The 22,386-nt window shown below is 42.7% G+C and overlaps 1 protein-coding gene across 1 annotated transcript in view; it reads right to left on the bottom strand.

The window, feature by feature from the left end:
- Positions 1 to 22,386, bottom strand: part of PAK5 (p21 (RAC1) activated kinase 5) — a 174,526-nt gene that overhangs the window by 10,896 nt on the left and 141,244 nt on the right. The window contains exons 4-6 of the mRNA XM_019635273.1: positions 9,939 to 10,430; positions 7,668 to 7,801; positions 5,050 to 5,176 (exon numbers count right to left, since the gene is read on the bottom strand). Of these exons, the coding sequence (XP_019490818.1) occupies positions 5,050 to 5,176; positions 7,668 to 7,801; positions 9,939 to 10,430 (753 nt within the window). The remainder of the gene's footprint in view (positions 1 to 5,049; positions 5,177 to 7,667; positions 7,802 to 9,938; positions 10,431 to 22,386) is intronic.

The following is a 22,386-nucleotide window of genomic DNA, read 5'->3' as shown; positions in this document are numbered from 1 at the left end:
TAGAGACACACACTCCTAATCCCTAACCCCTGGCAACCACTAATTTGCTATATACTCCTATAATTATGTTATTTCACAAATGTTATATCAATGGAATTATGCAGTGTGTATCTTCTTGAGATTGGATTTTTTTTCACTTAGCATAATTTCCTTGAGGTTCATCCAAGATCAGTACACCACAGTCTGTTCATTCACCCTGTCAAGGACATTTTGGTAATTTGTAGTTTTGGACGATTATGAGTAAAACTGCTATAAATATTTGTGTGCAAGTTTATGTGCAGGAATAAGTTATAATTTCTCTGAAATATATGTCTAAGAGTGCAACTGTTGGTCACATGGTAAGTCCTTTTTTAATTTTGAAAGAAATAGCCTAATTGTTTCTCAGAGTGGCTGCATCATTTTACATTCCTACCAGCAATGGTGAATAAGTGGTGTTTTCACTATTTTTTATTGGGTTATCGGAAAAGTCATGATGCATTGTTTTCTATGTTTTTCATTGCAAAAATGCATCATGGCTTTTCTGACAGCCCAATTTTTAGCCATTTTGATAAGTGTGCAGTGATATCTTGTAGATTTAATTTGCACTTCTCTAAGGGCTAATGTTGTTGAATTTCTCCTAACAGCAAGAGAATCCAGGACTCCTTGAGTGATAGACAATATTTTCTCAAAAAGCCAACAATATTGCCCAGTCCATGAACTCTTATCACCATATGACTCAATTCCTCTTACTGGGAAAGGTTTTATATCCTTCCTTCTGAATCTGGAAGGGCTGTTGACTACGGTGGAGGTGACACTATGTGACTTTGAGGCTAGGTCATAAAAATGCCACACACTTCCACTTTCTTTGCTTGGGACACTCACTCTTGGAATGCAGCCTCCATGCTACGAGGAAGGGAATGGGTTCTCGCCATCTGTGGCAGCATGGATGGTCCTGGAGGGTATTGTGCTGAGTGTATGTGAGACAGAAAAAGACAGATGTAATGTGATTTCGCTTATATGTGGAATCTAAAGAACAAAATAAACAAACAAAACAGAAACAAACTCATAGCTACAGAAAACATTTTGATGGTTGCCAGGTGGGAGGGGGAGGTGGGGCAGTGGGTGAAAAAGGGGAAGGGATTAAGAAGTACAAATTGGTAGTTACAAAATAGTCATGGGGATGTAAAGTAAATCAAAGGGAATATAGTCAATAATATGTAACAACTATAGTGCCAGGTGGATACTAGACTAGTATCTAAATTATATAAATGTCTGACCACTATGCTGTACACCTGAAATTAATATAAAATAATATCGCATGTCAACTGTAATTGAAAATTTAAAAAAGGGGGGGAAAGGTGAATGGGGGATAAGAGGTTCAAATTTCCAGGTATAAAACAAGTAAGTTATGCGGATGGAATACAGTCAATAACATTGTGATAGTGGGGAATTATATCAGATGGTTGCTGGACTTATGGTGATCACTTCTTTAGGTATATAAATATTGAATAACTATGATATACACCTGAAACTAATATAATATTGTATGTTAATTACATATTCATAAAAATACATAAACATGAAAAAAATATTGTTACCATTTGGCAATATTGAAAAAAAAATCTTTATGCTCTAATAGATTAGTATAAGCTGTACTTTTAGCCTTTTCTTAGAGTAGCCACACTCCAGCTAAAACAAACAAAAAAGCTTCTCTTATAGAAACTGAAGAATCCCATTGGAGTCAATATGGTGCATTGTTTTGAAATGTGAATGAGTGCACTCTGGCCAAGAGCCACAAGATCCGCTCAACATCCTGTTGTTTCCTCTTCCTGGAACACTCTCATCCCTGAGAGCCACAGGCTCCACTGCCTCACATGTCTCTGCTGCAATGTCACCACTTCAGAAAGGCCTTCTCAGGCCGGCTGAGTGGTGCGTTGGTTAAGAGCTGGTTTGGGACGCCAGCTCTGAGCAGCAGGGCCTCGGTTCGGATCCCACATGCGGGCCAGTGACGCTGCGCCCTCTACAGCTAAGATGGTGAACAACAGCTCGACCTGGAGCTGGGCTGCCGTGAGTCACTGGCGATGGCATAGGCTGCAGCCCCTGCTGCGGTGGGCTGCCATGAGCTACCGTGTGTGGCTGGCAGCCAGCGTGAGTGGGCAGCAGCTGGTGTGAGCTGCCAAGAGCCGCCATGAGCGGCCGTCCAGAGGCCGGTGAGCGATCTGCCTCTCGCAGGAAGAGCGCAATGATAATACCAACATGGGCCAGTGAAGCGACGTCCTACACAACTAGACTGAAGAACAAAATGACAGCAACTTGTCTGTCCCTTTTCCCCCGATTCCCTAGCACTGTTCCCTTCCCCCAATTCCCCAATAAAATCTTACAAAAAAAAAAAAAGGCCTCTGACTGGTCTCTATAACAGCACCCCATCATCCTTCACCCTCTGTACCCTGCTTACATTAATTAATTATACCAAACGTACCACTTATCACTACCTGTCTGGTGGTGATTTTATTTCTGTATTTATTTTTGTTTATTATCATACCTCCATGCCTCTAATAAGGTTAATTTAGTGATTTTGCTTTGTTTATCCTCAGGACCTAGAGCCATTCCTGACACATAGTAAACATTCAGCTCATGTTTACTGAATAAGTGACTGAAAAAACCAATAGGACTAAAAGTACTTACAAGGTGCCAGTCTCTGTGAACTCTTTGTTGGGTACATGGAAATGTAGGAAATGTTTGAAATATACCTTCTGCCCTTGAGAATGACGCTGAATGATTTAATAACCTTTCACACATTGGGAGGGGAGCTCTTTAAATAAGCTGATTAAACAATGAATTATTATCTTAGTCTCATGTCTGACTTTGACATCCAACAGGTACTTACAGCAAGGAAGCCATCATCATCAGTTTCTAGAAATGGAAAGAAAGCCTGTCCTGCTTTGTTTTTTTCTGCAAGCACAACTCTCCAGAGCCAATTTGTGGGCCAGTTCAATGCTTTGTAAATTGTGTTCTGAGGTCCTGGGGCCTCACCTCCATGCTTTCCTGAGTCAGGCCAGGGGACGGTACCTGCCCTTTTCCTATAGTTCCCCCACTCTATGGGAGATCATGCAAAAATGGTTCCATACCCTTCCCCTTCCTGTATCCGTAGCCCTTTTCAGTGAGACTTTGCATCTTCTCTCATCAAGAGGTGAAGTCTATTTCCCCACTCCTTACATCTAGGCTTGACTGTGTGGCTTACATTAACCAAAGGGACGTTAGCAAATACGATGTAAACAGAGAGTTCCAAAGAGCTTGTGCCCTGGGGCTTGCATCTCTGGCTGCTTTTGGGAACCACGGAACAGGCACCACGTGAATACATTTGGGCTAGTCTGCTGACAGATGAGTGACATGTGGCTCAGCTACCTCCACTGCCCCGACTGAGAGCCAGACAAGTACCAGGCAAATGACTGAGGCCACCAATTGTAGGCTGGCCACAAATGCAGGAGCGAGCTCAGCTGATGCTACACGGAGTGGAGTTGATCTGTTCCAGTCAAGGTCAGCTCATGTGCTGACTCAGAATTATGAGCAAGTAAATGATTGTCGTTTTAAGCCACTGAGTGTAGAATGTTTTGTTATGAGGCAAAAGCTGACTGTCACATACTCCCTCATCCTCTATTTTTAAAAAAAAATTCAGCTAGAACAAAGCAAAAAGCAGGACTTCAAGCTGCCTATTATAACACAATCCCACGTTTGCAAATTATGTGTACATATATATGGAAATATGGGAAAAGTGGAAAATGGGATTAGGGTGATCTTTATTTTATCCTTTATATTTTTCTGAATTTTCTGCAATAAAATTGACAATATTTTTACAACAAAAGAAGAAAAGTCAAAGTGGTTGAGCAGTTTTGTCTGGCTGCCCTCTGATCATTACTGGGCAAATTCTGATGTGACATGAATGTTTTCCATATGGCTGAGGTTTCTGGGCTGTAACAGACAGGCCCATCAAAAGGACAGCTGGCTCCATTCATCCCAGGGCTCTTACCATTGGTGGGAGTTTCAGGGAGGTTACAAGGGCCAAAATAGTGAAAATTCTATGCTTGCTTTGAAATGATTCCATCCAACTAAGTCTTCCTTGGAATGTCAATTCATTCTTTCTATGACTATTGTAGCCTATGTTCTTTTGTACCCTGGGGTGGCTGATCAGTATCAACAGAATCACTTGAGCAGGTTGCAGTGATGGGAAATGTAGAAACCTGGGCCTGGAGATATGCTAGTGTGATGTACATATTCCATTGGTCCTTGTAGATCTATTCTCCTTTCTCCAAACCCTGAGAAGTCAACCAGTGTTGACTGTACTGATGGCTTTTGAATGCGTTCAGACAAAAGGAGAGCACCAATAGGAGACTAGAAGGAAGGAACAGGGTGAGGTTGGGGTATTCAATCCCCCAGCTCCCATCCTGCAGGTTCACTGTGGTCTGGCTTCCACTGGAGATCAGAGCTCCTGAAATGCAGCCCTTTCACACAACAATCTCCAGGTTCCAGTAACCAGTTCCCTACCTCACCTCTTCTGGCATGAAGTAGTAAGAGTGGTGCTCCATTGTTGAATGTCACACTAAACCTCAGGCCCATTTCTTTATGACTTTCTTACATGTGCCCATACTTTTATTAAACTCTTCCTCAAATTGCCCAATGGAATTTATCATGTTTCTTGCAGGGATTCTGAGAGATACTGCAGACACGCATAGTCACATGAATAGGTGGATAAAGCCCTATAAAAAGTCATCTTCCCTTACAAAAAAAATAAGAACATGGCAGAAAAAGAAAAGCAATTTCCATAGTGTCTGTTACTTCCTACACATATTGTTAAGGAAGAAAATTATCCATCAAATTCAAGTTACAGGTAATTCTGACTAACAGGATGACACAAAGGATCATAATTTCCTTTTTGTAAACCTTCTGAGAAGGGCAGTGGGCGACTTGTGACTAAAAAATTAGAATTCTGAGAAAGAGTTTTTAGGAGGACAATGCCCATGACAGACAACGTGACAAGGTAAACCACAGAGGGGCCAAACATGAAAATCTTACCCGACCATCACTTGTCAGAAGGATGGAGTCACTCTTTATGTCCCTGTGAATCACTCCTTGATTGTGAAGGTAGGAGAGAGCTCTTAGAACGGACAGACACACAGTAGCTATCTGTTCTTCATTCATTCTAGAAAGGAAATAACATTTAAGGAGCAAGGACAGGTTTAAGAGCATCTTTGAAATGATCAAAAGAGGCAGTTCCCTTGGGTTCTAGTGAACCAGTCAATGTTCTCCAGCCCATGTCTGAAAAATCTACATCAAGGAAAAAGAAGCCTTTGGGATCTGATTCCTAAAACGTAAAGCTTGGCACTGAGGATGAAAGAGGCCAAATATAAGCCAAAGGAAAGAGATTCCTATTTGCTGACTCTTGGATCATTAATGCAAATGTACTTCCTTGGGCTCTTACAGGTAATTCCTTAGGCATTGATAAACCTCCAGGGTCCCACAGAGAGAATGCACTGAATAGTGCCAAAGCTCCAGGTGTGGCTGCTAGGTGACCTTGAGGAAGTTCTTTAACTTCCTCAGGTCTCGTTTTCCTCATCTTGGAGAAGGGGACAATGGTGGTTCTCTTCAAGGCTGGACTTGGTCAAAGTGGTCTTTGGATCTCTGAGATCCCCCTCCGGATTTGCCCTGCCTCTCACTAGCTTTCTTTCTCCCTCCTCCAGAACCTGGAGGTTTATGTTGCTCGAGGTCCCTCTGTCAGGAAGGAAATTGGACCTAGTTAGTTACTAATAACTAAGTGTGAATGGATGATACTTTAATAAATGGACTATGAGAATGAGGAAGGCAAGTACAGCACTGGCTATAAGCACCCACATTTCATGACTGTATCCCTTCAAAGAAGGTATTTCTGGTTTCAGAGGAGATTGAGGTCAGGTGACCTGCCCAAGGTTACACAGGTATTATAGTGTATTTATTTCTAATCTGTGACTTCCTTGAAGGAATGTGTCTGAGCCTTATTCATTTGGTACAAAATAGGGATTGAAAAGAACCTTGATAAAGGGACAACTCTAGAGACATGGGTAGCTATCTGAAGCACCCCAAAGCAACAAAACAAAACAAAACAAAACAAAACAAACAAACAAACAAAAACTAAAACAAAAACAAAAAGCCACTCCTTTATGAATTGTTTTATATATGTAAGTTACATTTGTCTTGTTCTTAGGTCCCTTTAATATATTTGTTTCTACAAATTAAGTTATATATTTTTGGGGTGGACATGTTCAATGGCTACACCACTGGGAGCCTGCCAGCTGAAATGCTGGTGATAAAAGTTCAGAGTCCTTCTGTTTTTAGGTGGTCTGCTATAGACAGAGCTGTCCTGGGGTCATGATTGAAACTGTCTCATTTTAATGGAGAAATAGCAGCATATTCTGTTCCTCACAGGGTTTCCCAACACTTTCTTGCTTCTTTGCATTCCTCCTATTATTGTTCATCTGGATTCATTAATGATTTGGGTGACATTTCAGTGATATCAGCTAATATCCAACCCTTCTTCATGACAGTCCTCTCTTAACTCTTTGGCATTCTATTTACCAGTCAGACCAAACTGAAAGTTTCCCAAATGCATCATTTTGTATGTGTGTTCCTGACAACATTGCTTCTCCAAATGTGGTTCATGAACTAACAGCTTTGGCATCACTTGGGAACTTGTTAGAATGCAGAGTATTAATTATACCTCTCCTTATTGAACCAGAATCTGTATTTTAATAAGATCCACAGACTATCTGTATGCATATTAAAATTTGAGGAGCACTCTCTTAGCATATACTGTTTCCTCTGCTTTCAGTGCTATTTTTCTCCCACCTTCTGTCTTAGGAAAAGCCTCTTCACCTAGTAAACCCCATCTTGGATATCACCTTATATTGGAAATCCTCCTTAACTCTCTCTGATACAGACATTTGGGTATTCTTCTATACTACTTAGAAACATCTTTCTAATTCTGCACAAGTATTATAATGTGTTTATTTCTAGTCTGTGACTTCCGTGAGGAAATGTTTTCGAGGCTTATTCACTTATGTCTTTATATCCCCAGCACTCAGGAAATAGCCTGACACATCACAGGTGATTGAGAAACACTTGATGAAATGACCATAACTGACATATCAGGAAAGCAAGTGGATGAGGCAACAATGGTAATTAACCATTGTTGCTTGTAAGACTATTTAAAAGCAGAATTAAAGGATTTCTCTCTGTTATGTAGGTTTGTTATCATGACATAAAATTTGACTGATTTTCCACCTGCCCCTACCTCCCCCGGTTACCTCTGGTGGCATCAACACAGAGCAATGACATGGAAATGTGGGAGAATGAAACTTAGTTTTAAAATGTAGGGGTGAGAAATTCTATTATTTGTCACCAAAGGTCACAAATTTTAAAATCAATGGGTATTAATAAACTTCTGGATGGCAGGGAGAATGTTAATTGAATGAATGAACTATACATATATGATATTATCATAAGCACTTGGGGAATAGAGAGGAAAAGGGTAGTCATGGTCCCTGACTTCAAATTGCTTACAATTTATGAAGAGTTCATAAAGATAGTCATTGAGGCCTCACTCTGGAGGATAATAATAAATACCTTGATTTATTTTTCTGGATAATAAAGAAACTTACCTGGTATGAGTAACAATGTCTGTCAAGGCACCACCTTCTAGAAATTCCATGACCACCCAGAGCTCATCGTTGACAAGGTAGCTGTTGTACATGTCGACCACGTTGTCATGGTGGTAATCTCGCATTATCACAACCTGAGCAAATGGAAAGATACTTTTTGACATGTGACAGTGAAGTTTGGCTTTGTCTTCTTGGGGTGGCATTTGTACTGTGAGTACAATTGATTGAGAAATATTGATTTGGGGGAGTTGATTCAGGTGTCTATTATAGACAAAAAGATGGCATTCAGATTAGCTAGAAGAAATGAAGTGAATTAAGTCAGTAAATTTAGAGAAAATGGCAGGTCAACTGGACCTTGGGTGGGGGGGTAGAATAGGGAGTGAGAACAGGCAGCATCATGTCAAGGTTTGCATCCAATAGAGGAAATTTAGTTGACTGTTCTGGGGAGATGTGATAAAATATCCCTAAGGGTCTCCTTTAGAACGCATTGTCCATACTCTACTGTTGGGTAACCTGGTATAAGTGTCACCAACTCATGGTAAGTGAGTCTCACGGGTGAATGAAGTAAACAGTTATTAGGGGTGGGGCCACATAGACCAATTTAACTTCTTAGGAGAAGGTCTGGGTTGAGCCTAAGACAGGTTTGGGCTGAATACAGAGGATGGGTCTCGAAGGTAAAGACAAATATGACTTAGGCATAAAAAGGCTTACTTGAGTCTGCTTACTGGAGAGAGCTGCTAGGGAGTGCTGCCCCTTGTGGCTGCTTCTGGTGACATTTTTGGAATTAGTGTTAAATAATAAATTATAGAGTTGTTTATGAAAATTACACTTGCCCTCTCTGTTCTGGCATTGTGATTTGGAACTATGTTCCAGAAAGCCGGAATCATGGACTGGGAAGAAGCTGAAGCCCACATACCTGGGGCTCTCTGAGGTTCAGAGCAGGGGAAAGAAATGAACATCTTCGGGGGCTGAAGATGTGTGAAGCCACTGGGAGCTTCACATGAGCCACTACAGAAGGGGGTCGAAAGTCACAGCTGATTGCATTTTTACAGTCTCTGCTTACTACTTTGAGAGGTAGATGTGGGTGGTACATCCTTTGCTAGAGGCTGATATGTTATCTGACATTGGAATCCTGACGTGATATCGTGAAGGCTTAGATTTTTCATCCACAAAAGCTCGTCTCTCTCTCCAAGACCCCCACAGATACTCCAAAATGTTCTGTCCTTGGACACCGATATTCAGGTTTTCCCCGCTATGTGCATTTTAGAACTCTCAAGTGATAAGCAAGTTTAAAAGGCAAAACGAGAAAGTGGAAAAATAGGTGCAACAAATATATAGAGAAGGTTTAATTCCTTAATAAATCAAGAGTCTTACAAATCAATAAGACAAATGCTGCCACCCTAACTGAAAACTATGCAAAGGCCACACGATTTAATTAAAAAATAAAGTGGCCTATATACATTTAAAAATAGATTCACCTTCACTAATAATAACTGCTAATTAAAGCACTAAGATTTATTCATGTCTACCAGATTAACAGAGATAACATGATAGTATTAACAATGCTAATGAGGGTGAAACAGGACGCTGAGGTCCAAATTGGTACAAACTTTCTGGAAATCAATGCATATATAATTTCTCTAAGTAGAAAAACTATAGAAAGGAAATACTGAAATATTAATGTAGACTATTTACTGGTTGTGGGATTATGGGACATTTAAAAAATATTTTCCATGTGTTCTATAGGATGAATTTATTATTTCTATAGTTAAGAAAAATATTTTAAAGTTCCTAAAGAGTGATAGTCCATTGTAAACTGATCAGGGTTTATTGTGATAAAAAAAATTGGCTACAAAGATATCAAAACAGGGTAAAATGCAGATATACCCATAGACAGTGTAGCATGGGGCTTTGGAATCTGCTAGAATTAAAATCCCAGCTCTGCCGTCAAGCTGCTGACCCTGGGCTAGTCACTTACCTTCTCTGAGTCCAGTTTCCTTTTCACTATAGCGATAACATCTTTCTGTCTCAGAGTTGTGAGACTCTAGCCAGATCAATGCTTAGCATAGTGACTGATACATGCAAAGTACCTCATAAAGGTAGCAATCACAAATGCATAGAAAAAGACCAGAAGGAAGGATTATGGGGGATGCCATTTTTGTATTTATATTTTCACTGTTTTCTAATGTCCTAAAATGCAAATGTACTATTTTTGAAATGGGGAATAAATGTTACATACGAGAAAAGGGGTGATCCGAACACACCATCTACCTCATTAAAAAGCAGTTCTCGTCGCTGCTGCTTTCGGAGGTCCATTTTCTTCACTGCCACTTGCTTGCCCGTGTGTTTCTCAGTTGCAATGCACACAATGCCAGTCGACCCTTCACCGATTTTGATAAAGTTGTCCAAGTATTCCCTGGGATCTCCTGGGCTGACCACTAGCTGCAGGGCAGCCCGAAACTGTTCATGGGACACCCTGGAGGGCTGCTGGTCTGAGGAGGAGCCCCAGCTGGGTGGAGGGTAGGTGCTGGATGAGATGCTGAGAGAGCTCAGATAGGAAGCTGTAGAGATGTACTGTGAGCTGGTCTGAAGAGAGGGATGGTGGTACAGGGTGGCTTTGTGGTACCCAGATGGGTACTGGTGGCTGCTTGAGGAATAGCTTGCTTTGCTTTGACTTTGAGGTAGTTTGGTGGGGCCCCTGGGGTAGGTGTCAGACCCTGACAGTGGAGGGCTGAGGACCATCTGTGCTCGATCATAATCCACCTGGGAAGACAAACAAGGATGGAGAATATTCACATGTTACATCTGAATGTCACAACCAGTCCAGGAACCAACATACAGGCTACTAAATGATTAAGGGCGGGTAGCGTGTTCAACGTAGACGCAGGGTATAAAGGTCTGAGTCATGTCCCGGGAAGGATGGAGGGCGAAAGTGTGAAATTTTGTTACTCTACTCAGAACAGTGTGCAATTTAAAACTTATGCATTGTTTATTTCTGGAATTTTCTATTTAATATTTTCAGACCTTCTTTGACTACAGGTAACTAAAAGAAACCACAGGAAGTGAAATCGCAGATAAAGGGGAAACTACTGTAAAATAATACGGTAAACATATGCAATGGTCTCACCAAATATGTACAAATATAATCGAGAGTAACCAAAAATTGCAGGGGATTGTGTGTGAAAGGGAAATTTTGTCAGCCCTCAGTGGGACTCTGGCAAAGAACATTCCACTCCGATTTGAAGAGTGGGTTGAGGAGAATGGAAAGGGGTAGGGGAAGCCACTGAGAAGATTATAGGACATGAGGTGCAGGTTCCAACAATCACTTCCTGAAAGAGATGGGGAGGAAACTCTGGCCACTCCTGGACTGACTGAAGAGAGGGACGGTTAATAAACCACATCATACCACATTTACCTTGTTTCCCAGGGTAGAAAGAACCAGTCAATCAATGAACTCCATGTAAGGTCCTGATGACAACCAGGGCCAGACACACAAAAGGTGCTCAAAAAATTTGTTGATTGGACCTCAGGCTCCTTCTTAACACAGTACCCCCAGGAAGTCTCTACCACTCTACTGGGAGGTACCTGGAATGACATTTACATGTCCCCTCCCACCCCATCCACCCCAAAGATCTAGGTCTATTATAATATGGTGGATACTGACCACATGTGAAAATTGATAAAAATTAAATAAAATTAAAAAAAAAATTCAGTTCCTCAGTCATATTAGTCACATTTTAAGCATTTTTTTTAAGGTCACCACATCAAGCAGCACAGATATAGAACATTTCCACCATGGCAGAAAGTTTTATTGGGTGGCACTGTCCTAGGTGAGTTGATTGCTACCAGGTAGCAGGTAGTACATTAGTTAATTCATTTATTCCACAAATTCATAGTTGAGCAACTATTATGTGCTGGCACCATTTCAGGTGCTGTAGGAAGATCCAGCTATAATAAAAAAAAATGCATAGTATTTCTGCTCTCCTGGAGTTTACATTCTAGAGAAGGAGTCAGTTGATAGATAAGAAAACCAATACATATACAGTATGTGGTCCAGTAGTCATATGTGATATGAAGAAAAATAAAGCAGAGTGAAGAGGTTGAGAGTAGCGAGGGGCCATCTTGCACAGGAAAGCAATCTGTGCTTTCTGCTCTGAGCAGGTGCCATGAAAGCAGAAATCTGACTGAACGGAGGGAACTAGCCCTATGACTGTGTGGGGACGGGGAGGGGGGGCGCAGATGGAGCAGCACAGGCAAGATTCTGAGGTGCATATGGGCTTAAGGAACAGCATGGATGCCCTCCTGGAGTGGAGATGGGGGTAGTTTGGAAAGATGAACAGAGAAGCAGCAAAGAGCCAGATCATGAAGGCTGTGGCAAGGATGCTGGCCGCTGCTCTGGGTGAGGTGGGAGCCACTGGAGGTTGTTGAGCAGTGGGGAGTGACATGATCTTGACTCTGGCTGCTGGAGAAGAGACTTTGGTGGGAAGAGTGCAAACAGGGATGCCAGTTAGCTTACTGCAGTCAGTGTGGGCTGAGATGAGGGTGGGTGCTGTGAGTGTGGGAAGAAATGGTGGGAGCCAGGGTAGGGTCTGAATATACAGCTGACACAGGATTTGCTGGTGGATTGGATTAGAATCTGAAAGAGAAGACTCAGACAGGACTCCCAGAGTTTTGCCTAAGCAACAGGCCATTTAATGATTTGAGGAGCACAAGGGCAGATGCAGGGTTGTGGGGTGTGGTAACCAGTCTCTGCTGTATCAGGTGGATCTGTGTGAAAAAAGAATATAATGGAAATTATGGTTAAGTGCCTTTGGAGGCCAAAAATGACACTGTGGCTTCTTTGCCTTCTCTCTTGGATCACTTCCTCTGGCTTTCTCCAGCTGCCATGCCATGAGAACAATTAAGAATCCTATGAAGAGGATTCTTAGCAAGGCCTCTCATCAAGAGCCAGCTAGAAACTGAGGCCTTCTTCCTACAGCCATGGGAACCATCTTGGAAGTCATCCTCTGGCCCCAGTCAAGCACTCAGGTGACTGCAGACCTGGCTGATATCTTGATTGCAACCTCATGAGAGACTCAAGGCTAGAATCACCCAACTAAGCTCGTCACAGTGACATGATGCACAGAAACTGTGTGAGATAGTAAGTGTGTATTGTTGTTGGAAGCCATTAAGTGTAGGGATAATTTGTTACACAGCAATAGATAGCTAATACGTGGTGGGAAAAAGTTCTGTTAGGGCCATGTTAAGCTTGAGAGAGTTGTTAAGCAACCATGTGGAGATGTCATTTAGGCAACTTAAGACATGCCTTGAGTCCAGGGAAGGGTTGAGGGTAAAGACACGGAGCTGATCAGTATTTAGTTGTTTTTACAGCCATGAAGTTGAGTGTGTAAAAGAAGGTTAAAGGATTCAAACACTTAGAGACCAAAAAGAGCAGAGGATCTTGCAAAATTGAACAGAGAAGGAGTGTTCAGTGATGTAGGGAAGAAACTAAGGGACTAGGGTGTCCTGGAGCCAAGGGAGGAAAGTGCTTTGAGAAGAAAGAAGTAATGAACCTTATCAAATGCTACTGAGAAGCGAAGTAGTATGGATGGGGCGTGTTACTCATTGACGCTGGCAACATGGCTGTCATGTGGAAGAAGGTGGGTACCGCGAGCTCCTGCTCCGTCACACAGCATGACTGGAAGCCTATCCCACAAGTCAGAGAGCAAGATCGGCACACAGTGGGCTCCTTACAATTGCTACTATGGCACCATTTTCAGTTCTGCACGCTTCTTTGACTCCCACGTGGCAGTTCTGCCCTGCTCTACTGCCAGTAATGCAGCCTTTCCTGGCCTGGAGAACACCACACTCAGGTGAGTTTACTGCTCAGACAGCCTGCCACCAACCAGCAGCGACCAAGGTAGCTGCTAAGCCAGGGCCCTGTCCTGACTGCACAGCAGAGACAATAAATACATGCTTTCCAGGGAACAGGCGTAGGGTTAAATTCTGACTCTGATGGCTTTAGTCCAATCAGTTAGCCTCTCTGAATCTCAGTTTCCTCATCTGTAAAATGGAGATCATAATACCACCCTCACAGGTGTTTTATGAGGCTTATGTGGCAACCTAGAGCAATCTAGTATTTAAGAAAACAGGCTCTGGGCTCAAAGTCTTTTTTGCCATCTGCGCATTGGACATTGGGCTAGTTATTTAAACTTTCTGTGCTTCAGTATTCTCATCTGTAAAACAGGAGTAATAAGAACAATACCTACTTCCTTAGGTCATTGTGAACTCTAAAGGACTGAATACACATCAGAGGATTCGAACAGTGACTGTCCAATACATTCTCGGTGGTGGTATTATTATATGGAGTGCTTAGCACAGTAGTAGCAATGAAAGAAAAAAAATAGTAACTACAATATTAATAAAACACCTAGTATTTATTGAAGATGCACAATGTACCAGTGGCCTATATATGCCTTTACATTAATCCTCAAGACAATCAGACAAGGTGATTATTTAATTGTAATATACTAAACATTGCATTAAAATGAAAATGCTATATTCGAAATCAAGCTGAATTTTTTCTAAGCCTCTGGATTCAGGGAAACTGATGTATATATGTGATGCGAGTAAGAGGAGCAAAATGTCAGTGTAAATGAAACACTTGGGTTCTCCTTTTAGACTAAGCTCAGGATTAGCCAAGCCCAGGCTAGTCACAAGGCCGGTGTATGAGTGGAGGCGGGGTCTATGAATTTTATTTTTGAAAGTATACCCTGGGGGCCATCACAGGCTGTTATCTTCCAGTGTCTTCCTTGGGGGATTTGCTCCTGTACTTTAAGCAAAATTGAATTCATTCTCACAAGCCCGAATAACTGATCTCTGAAGATATATTAGAAATAATAATAAAAAAAGCTGTATCCTGTAGAGATCGCAAACACCGTTCCACACTGCATGAGGCCACTTTTCTTCTTTATCAACTGTCGGCAGCATTATCAGAGGGTAGGCTTAACAGCCAGCATGTGACATAAAGAAGAGGACGCTTGCCTGCACGAATGGGACAGTTTCTAGTCAGACAGAATGCAGAGGTGTTTGCTGGAAGCTAAACGTCTTTGAAATTAGGCCTTTGAGACAAAACAGTGGTGCTGTTTTTCATGCCTGCTGGTAAAAGGAGCAGGCTCTTAAAAACAGTGATGGATTAGGAGCAACCACTGTCACAAAGAGACAATTTTTGGAACCAAACTCAAGGTGTACTCATCAAAGGACAATTGACTGCTTGCCTTGAGTGAGGGAACACGTGGTCTTCCCTTTGGGCTTCCATCCATTCAAAGTGGACAGACAGCTTACCTTGTGACAGAGAAATGCATGAGTGACCCTGTTTGCGGCCACCATGTCGCTGACCCATGGCCCTCAGTTGGGTCTTGATGACCTAACAATGGGTTTCATGACAGCGAGTATCGCTGGCTTGCACATTTGTGGCAGGTCTCATTCTTTTTCGCTCTAAGAATCAAGCAGGGGGCAATTTATTCCATTTTAATGTTGATAAAACTGAGGCTCAAGGTCGTGAAACTGCCCCCAAGTAATCAAGGGTAAGTGACCCTAGAAGATTACACCACTCAGTTCTGTGCAGGTCTCTCCTTCACTCCCAGTGGGGGTGTGTCTAGATAGATATCCCAACTTCTTGGTACACTTGCACCACAGGCTCACTTTCTTGCCTGTGTTGGCATTTCTGCCACTAGTTGTCACCTCTTCGGTCTGTATACTCAAGGCTGGACACTCTCTCTTTGATAAAATGCAGGGACGTTTTACTGGGCCCCTTCCATTAATCACCTACTCTGTTGGAAGTCTATTCTTGCCAGATAGATAACATTATACTAATATCAGTAATGATACTTGACATTTGCTGAGTGTATTCCATGTGCTAGGGATTATTCTAAGCACTTTATGTATCTGTTTGCATTTAAATCTCAAGTTACACAATGAGGGAGGTCCCACAATGGTCCCATTTTAGAGATAAGAAAACCAAGGCACAGTAGTTTTAAGTAGGTCAGGCAAAGGCCTCAAAGCTGAGAAGTAGAGTCAGGAGTCAAATACAGACAGCATTATTGGAGTACGTGGGCCCTTGATATGTTCTCAGAGATGTCCTTCAATGATTAGAAGGTGGTCAGGGACAGAACAGAAGTAGACAAAGTGTGGAGTGACAACTACAGAGCTAACGCCTGGTTAGGGTGTTTCCCTGGGGGTCCAGATGTCTGAGCAGCCTGGAGCAGAATCCAAGAATGGGCCAGAAAAGTGATGGATGATAATGTCTGGAGGAGGAAGATGGAAGAAAAATTAAGGTGTTTTTTTTTTAAACAGTCTTGGCTCAGAGGAATCAGCTCAATATATACAAAAAAGGACTAGTCATCATAGTAAAATGAATTGTTCATCTATGTGCATAATTCATCACTTTCAGTGTTGCTTTGGCCAGAGCAGCACTTTGCGTTTAACTACAATACCCAAACTTTCTTCTGTGGGTTTTTCCAAGAAAGAAAGCCCAACTTTTCTTCTATAACAAGGCCTCCTGGGCTGGCCAGGAGGCTCAGTTGGTTGGAGCGCAAGCTCTGAGCATCAGGGTTGCCGGTTCGATTCCCGCATGGGATGGTGGGCTGTGGGATGCAGCCTTCCCGCCTCACCCCACAACTAGATTGAAAGCGGCAACTGGACTTGGAGCTGAGCTGCACCCTTCCCAACTAAGATTGAAGAACAACAACTTGACTTGAAGCTGATGGGTCTTGGAAAAACACAATGTTCCCCTTCCCCAATTCCCCAATAAAAAATATTTATTTATTTATTAAAAAAAAAGATTAAAAAAAAAGGCCTACTGGCCCTCTTAAATGGCACTTAAACTACCATAATAATTTAATTGTTCTACTCTAAGTCGTCTTTCCCATGATATCCTATATTTGGAAGTGAGTAAAACATAAATGATGAATTTGTCCATATATACTGTTTTGCACACACACACATATTCAACCCATGTAAAAAAACTTCAAAAAAAAGTAAAGTTTGAATTATGCGACCTTTTCCACAACCTGATTTCCAAATATATTCTAGAAACAAAGGCGCACAAGTGGAGTCCATATCAGCAGGCCTATAGTATCTTGAGAGAGATACAGGGATTACTCATTTAGTAAAACTGCAATGCAGTGAAATTGGATGAACAAAAGGTACAGATATTTAATAAGTGAATCCAATGTACCTCCCACCACCCATGCCCCAAACCAGTTCTAAAAGATCAATGCACGTAGTTTATCATCGAAGACCTTACTGCAAAGGGTCAGGAACAGGAGCAGGGATGGGAAGCTGCTGTGCAGGAGAGAAAAAGTAAAGAGAGACCAGGAAGGCTTCTCCTCATTCCTCTCCACTGAATAGTCCTGTGATTTTGTGAAAAAGTAACTTCATAGAAATGAGACCACGGTCGGTATACTTTTAAGGGGAATTTCCATATGGCAAGATGTAATAAGAGAAGACTAGATCATTTTGCAAATTATCACCCAGGCTGATAAACTGCTTAGCTGCTGTTCCAAGGCCACTAATTGTCCTTGAAAATCAAAGAGAAGGGCTCCTCTATCTACAGGAATCTTTAAAAAGACTGAAAGAACACACAACCAGTCTTGGTTTCCTTCTTCCTTGAAATGGTTAATAACAGATATTCATTTTTAAGTTTCCTGATTACTTTTAGTATACTATATAAATTTATTCTTAAAGAAACGTGCTTTTTTTTTGTTTCTATTCAAAACTAGTCAAAAAACAAGAAGGGGGGAAAAGAAAAAGAAAAATTCTGTATTATATGGGAGTAAATAGTTTCCAGTTAACAACTTTGCGAGACTACCCTTCCACAATGCACACATCTGCAAGGATAGGGTCAGACACAGGCTTGTGATGTATCAAAATTATAAATAATTATAGCAATGAATTCCTTTAATCAATCAATTTCACCAGTGGTGCGCTGGGGTGGACAGGGCATAAAACTCTACACAGCTATCAATTGCTCCGATTACAGCTGGCTGTCAGCCAGAATTCCCCTGATCCATGTTAGTTAAATGCACATTAATCTGAATTTGGCAGTGTAATCAAGGACCTAACTGAACTGTGAAATTGAATTCTGCAGTAGAACATCATTTGACCATTTTATGCCAAGGCTGGAAAAAAAAGGCTTGGTGGGGGGGAGGGAGAGAGGAGAAAGCAAAGAAGGGAAAAAATCCTGCTGCAGTATCTATTTGTCACCGTGGCCTTCCATGCTTGTGTCAGGGAGGCCGTGGCTGGATTGTGCTGAACTCTGTGTGTGTGTGGTGTAACGTGGTACCCACAGGATGGGGACTGTGGAATGTTCCGTGAAGGATAGAGAGTCCCCTTTCCACATCCCGCAGTTACAGGGGCTGGAGGCAGCTGGTTCTAGTGCTTGAATGTGATGCTCCAATACACCTTTTCAGGGTACAATAAAGCAAAGAGACGGTTCATCTCTTAAATGAAAAAGCCAGACGGGAGAGGGCTGCTTGCTCTGCATAAATCAGATGTGGGATAAAAGTGAATCATAGACCTCTGTTATCTGAGCAAGAAAAGGACAACTTCAATTGCCCTTACTTGACTCAAGGGGAAATGTAACAGGACCAGTCATGGCTTTGGGAAAGGAAAATGACTGCTTGTGAGAATTCCAGAAAGAATAAGTGGCCTTCCCGGGAGAAACGTTTTAGAGCCTGGTAATGAGGGGAAGGGGATTCATTAAACTCTACCACTCAAATGGGTGTTTACTCTCATGTGTTCCTCCGGTTATGGTCTGTGATTCCAATTCTCTCTGCCATGGGCAGGAAGGCTGCTGATGGGGGATCGTTCCTGCTTGCTCAGGTTGGGGGCAGACAGCCAGGCCTGTGGCCAGTGGGCTCATGTGTCTCCATCCTGGAGTTTCCAGCCTCTGCTACTCCTCTGAGATGGTTGCTGTCCTGAGCGCACCAGTCTGTCCGTCTCTCAGATTGTAGGGTGTTAGGGAATTGTTCCATTTCCAATTGCACCATAATAAAACAGTAGCTGCTGTCCCTGCTTGAGGCACAACTGTGACATGTGCCCAACCATGGTCAGTTTCCTCCCAATTACTTATTTTCACTTACACAACGGAGTAGCCCTAATTCATTGCCTATTATAGTTGCCCTGGCCAAATGACAAAGGAACACAGCACACATTGTGAGCTGACGTTCCATTTTGGTAAAAGATGCAAGCATGCATTATCACTGCCTGTGAGTCATGGTCATGAGCAGGCCCCGGGGGACCTAACGAACCAAGGTGTCTCCTTAAGGTACTGATGCAGGGCGCGGGGGAAGTGGGTTAACTTCTAGATGGTCAGACACTTGCTGGATTTCCAAACTGCATGTAGCAGGAAGCCATGCACCATATGTAGTATTTTTGCAAGCCAATCACCTACAGCATCGGATTCCTACTTAGGCATGTAGGAATGTACAGCTTATGACACGAAGTTAGAAGAGTCATGTACTTCCCTGACTTACAAAATATATGGCACGTGCACACTGAGGAGAGTTCAGACAAGAGGCTCGCGACCTCTACAAATAGGCAAACGCTAGTCATTTGAAGAAATAAATACATCTGGGATCAGCAGGCTCAAGCACAGGGGTGTTTCTGGCTGTTCTTCCATCTCCGAATCAGTTTATCCAATTAACCCCCCATGGTTGCTGCTCCCACCTCTAAGAATGCATCCTCTCTTCAAGAGCAGATTACTCTGACTGGCGATCTGTCACCGCCAGCAGCGACAAGGGCAAGCGGGAGCCTAAGGGGATTGGTTCTCTGCAGCAGAATGTGGTTCAATTGCATCAGGGCCAGGTTAGACTCATTTTGTTTTTAATTTGGTAATGGGAACACCCACTAATAATGACCAAAATACCATTTACTGTGAACCACAAGAACATTTGCGGGAAGATGAGTCCATTTATATGCAAAGGACAATAAAGTCTCCCTCAGAAGGAACAGCTGTTAGAGATATTGCTCTGAATCACCTCTTTGTATGTTTCACTAGCGTTAGTGAACATCCTACAGGAGCCTATAGACAGAGAAAAAAATCGAAAGGCAATAATATCCATTGTTACAGTAAACACTTGTTTCTCTTTCAATCTCCTCCCGCCCCGTCAGGTTCTTTGGTGCAGCCCATCGGATTTTGCCTGCATTTTATCACCCATCAGGCCCCTACAGGATCTCTGAAAGGTGTTCTGCTGGAATCCTGAGTAGACAAGAAGCTGCAGTTTTGTTCCTGGAGTCTTGGCTGAATCTGGGCCTGGCAAGTGCCTCACAGAATGGTGAGTCGTTAAATTATTGATGCAGGAAGGCTGAGCACCCTGGTTCAACTGCTTTTTGCATTTTTCAAATGCAAAGTCATAGCTGGGCTGTAGAAAACCATTGAGCTGGCCACCCCAGAAGAAAGGTCTGGGGAATCGTGCCAGCATTCTTCGTGCATCCTCTAGCTTCACTCAGAACCCCTTAATATGCTTAATGGTCACTGTGCTGCCCTATGCAGAGGACATGATGGGGATAAAATGGCAAGAACTGTCATAACTCTACACCTATGTTATGATGGTTCATACTTGAATGCTGCTGTTGTTGCCTAGTATCTGGCTTCCACAGGGGTCTGAGCATTTTGTATCCATTCTAGGGCGCATAGCAAGCACTGGTGGGGGGGCAGGAGGGCAGGACTGGGATCCTTAGGTCAGTTCAGCCCCAAAGGCTTTGCATGGTCCTGATGGAGTCACACAGCCACTCTGGCCTTCTGTCACCCACATCTCTAAAGTAAGGACAGTAGTACTTATTAGGTTGCACAGAGTGGCTTTCAGGGCAAAGTCAGATAGAGCTTGTTCCCATATGTTGAAAATATGCAAAAGATTATAGAGACAGGACATTTCTATGGTTGGTGTTAGCAGATATTGGAAACATGTTTTCTAACCGGAAATACTCCTGGGAATAAGGGCTAACACCGAGTGCCTGCCATGTCCTAACTCCTTTACATTTATTAACCCTTTTTAATCCTCAGGACAAGTTCAAAGTAGGTATTGAAACACCCCACTTTTCAGATAAGGAAACTGAGGCACAGGCAACATCACATAGCTAGTAAGTGCTCGAATCTTGGGAATCTGATTCTAGAGCTTGTGCTCTTACATGCCTTCTGTAATGGGTAAGAAATTCGGGACAATCCTTTATAAAATTGAGTAAGACCATCACTCAAGGTAGAGTGAGCATATAGGAAAGACTCCAGGATCTTTACTCTTAATGCTTCCTTTGAAGCTCATGGTCCCAGGTTTTACCCACAGATTACAGCCTGGGTGACGCTAAGGAACTTCTCAGAAGATTCCATCCTATCAAGAGCAGACAGAATAAAGTGCATTCCATTTGTGAATCATCACCCATTCTTCATCAGCAAGGTGAAGGCTGCCTGTGGTGTGTGTGTCTAGGCCCTAAGGCCTCATATCCATCTTTCTGCCCCATGGTTTTCTTCTGTGGAAATGGCAATGCTCTGGAGTATATAGACTTTAGAATCAGACAAAACTATTTTGGATCCTGGTTCAGCTGTTTGCTTTCATATCCCCAAGAAGTCCATCAACAGTTAGTGTCTGAGTCTCAGCTTCTTGATAGTAAAAGGCAGATAATCTTGAATTCTTCTAGAATTGTTGTGTGGACTAAATTGGGTCATGTCTGCTAAATGCTTAGCATAGTGCTGGCACAGAGTAACCCACAGCATATCATGGTCCTCATCCATCCACATGCTACACAGACTGATGTGTATAGACTATGTGTATTAATAATTAGATTGCTGTAATTAACTTGTTTAACCCTCACACAACGTGATGAGGTAGGGATGGTCTTTATCCCTAGTTTATAGATAAAGGGGTACAGCAGTTTATTTGCCCTGTTATAGTGGCGCTGTCAGGAATCAAACCCGGGGAGTTTATCTCCAGAAACTACAGCCTTCATTGCCAAAGCGTACTTGAGAAATGGTAGCTATAGAACAGTGGTTCTCAACTGGGGCTGCTTTTACTCCCTTTTCCCCATATGATACTTGGCAGTGTCTGGAGATATTTTGGTTGTTACAAGTGAGGAAGAGGTGCGATTGGCATTTAGTGGGTAGAGGCCAGGGATGCTGCTAAACATCCTACAATGCATAGGACAGCCCCCACAACAAAGAATTATCAAGCCCAAAATGTCAATAGTGTCAAGGTTGAGAAATCCTGCTATCGAGTGAGACAGGACGATGCAACCCAAGGGGATTTCATTGCTTCTGGTGTTAAAAGGAACTTGTAAGAAGCCAGGTTAAGGCTTGGCATCCACAGAAGCTGTTCCTGTGCCACTGGGGATGTACCCAATGTCTGATGAAGGGACTGAACCCAGAGAGCTTGGTCCCAGCTCTGCTCTGAGCTGACTGATCTGGCTGTTGCTGAGCCTCTTAAAGCCTCAGTTTCCTCATCAGGACAAAGAGAGTGAGATGCCTGCTTCACAGGGCAGTGAGATGCCACAAGGCAACACACGTATCTGGCACATGGCCAGTGCTGAATGAACAGGCAGAACTGAGATTTTGTTGGGGGCTTCCGGGGGCTGGAGTCAGAGCAAGGAATGGATGTGCTGAGCCCGATAAGACGCTCCAGCCGGCAGCTGCCTGGTACCTGGAGAGCATCAGAATGAGCAAAACCAAATGCACGGTGACAGAATCTCC

Source organism: Hipposideros armiger, unplaced genomic scaffold, assembly GCF_001890085.2.
Source record: "Hipposideros armiger isolate ML-2016 unplaced genomic scaffold, ASM189008v1 scaffold_20, whole genome shotgun sequence".
NCBI classification, from domain to species: Eukaryota; Metazoa; Chordata; class Mammalia; order Chiroptera; family Hipposideridae; genus Hipposideros; species Hipposideros armiger.
This window is presented reverse-complemented; position numbering and strand designations above follow the sequence as displayed.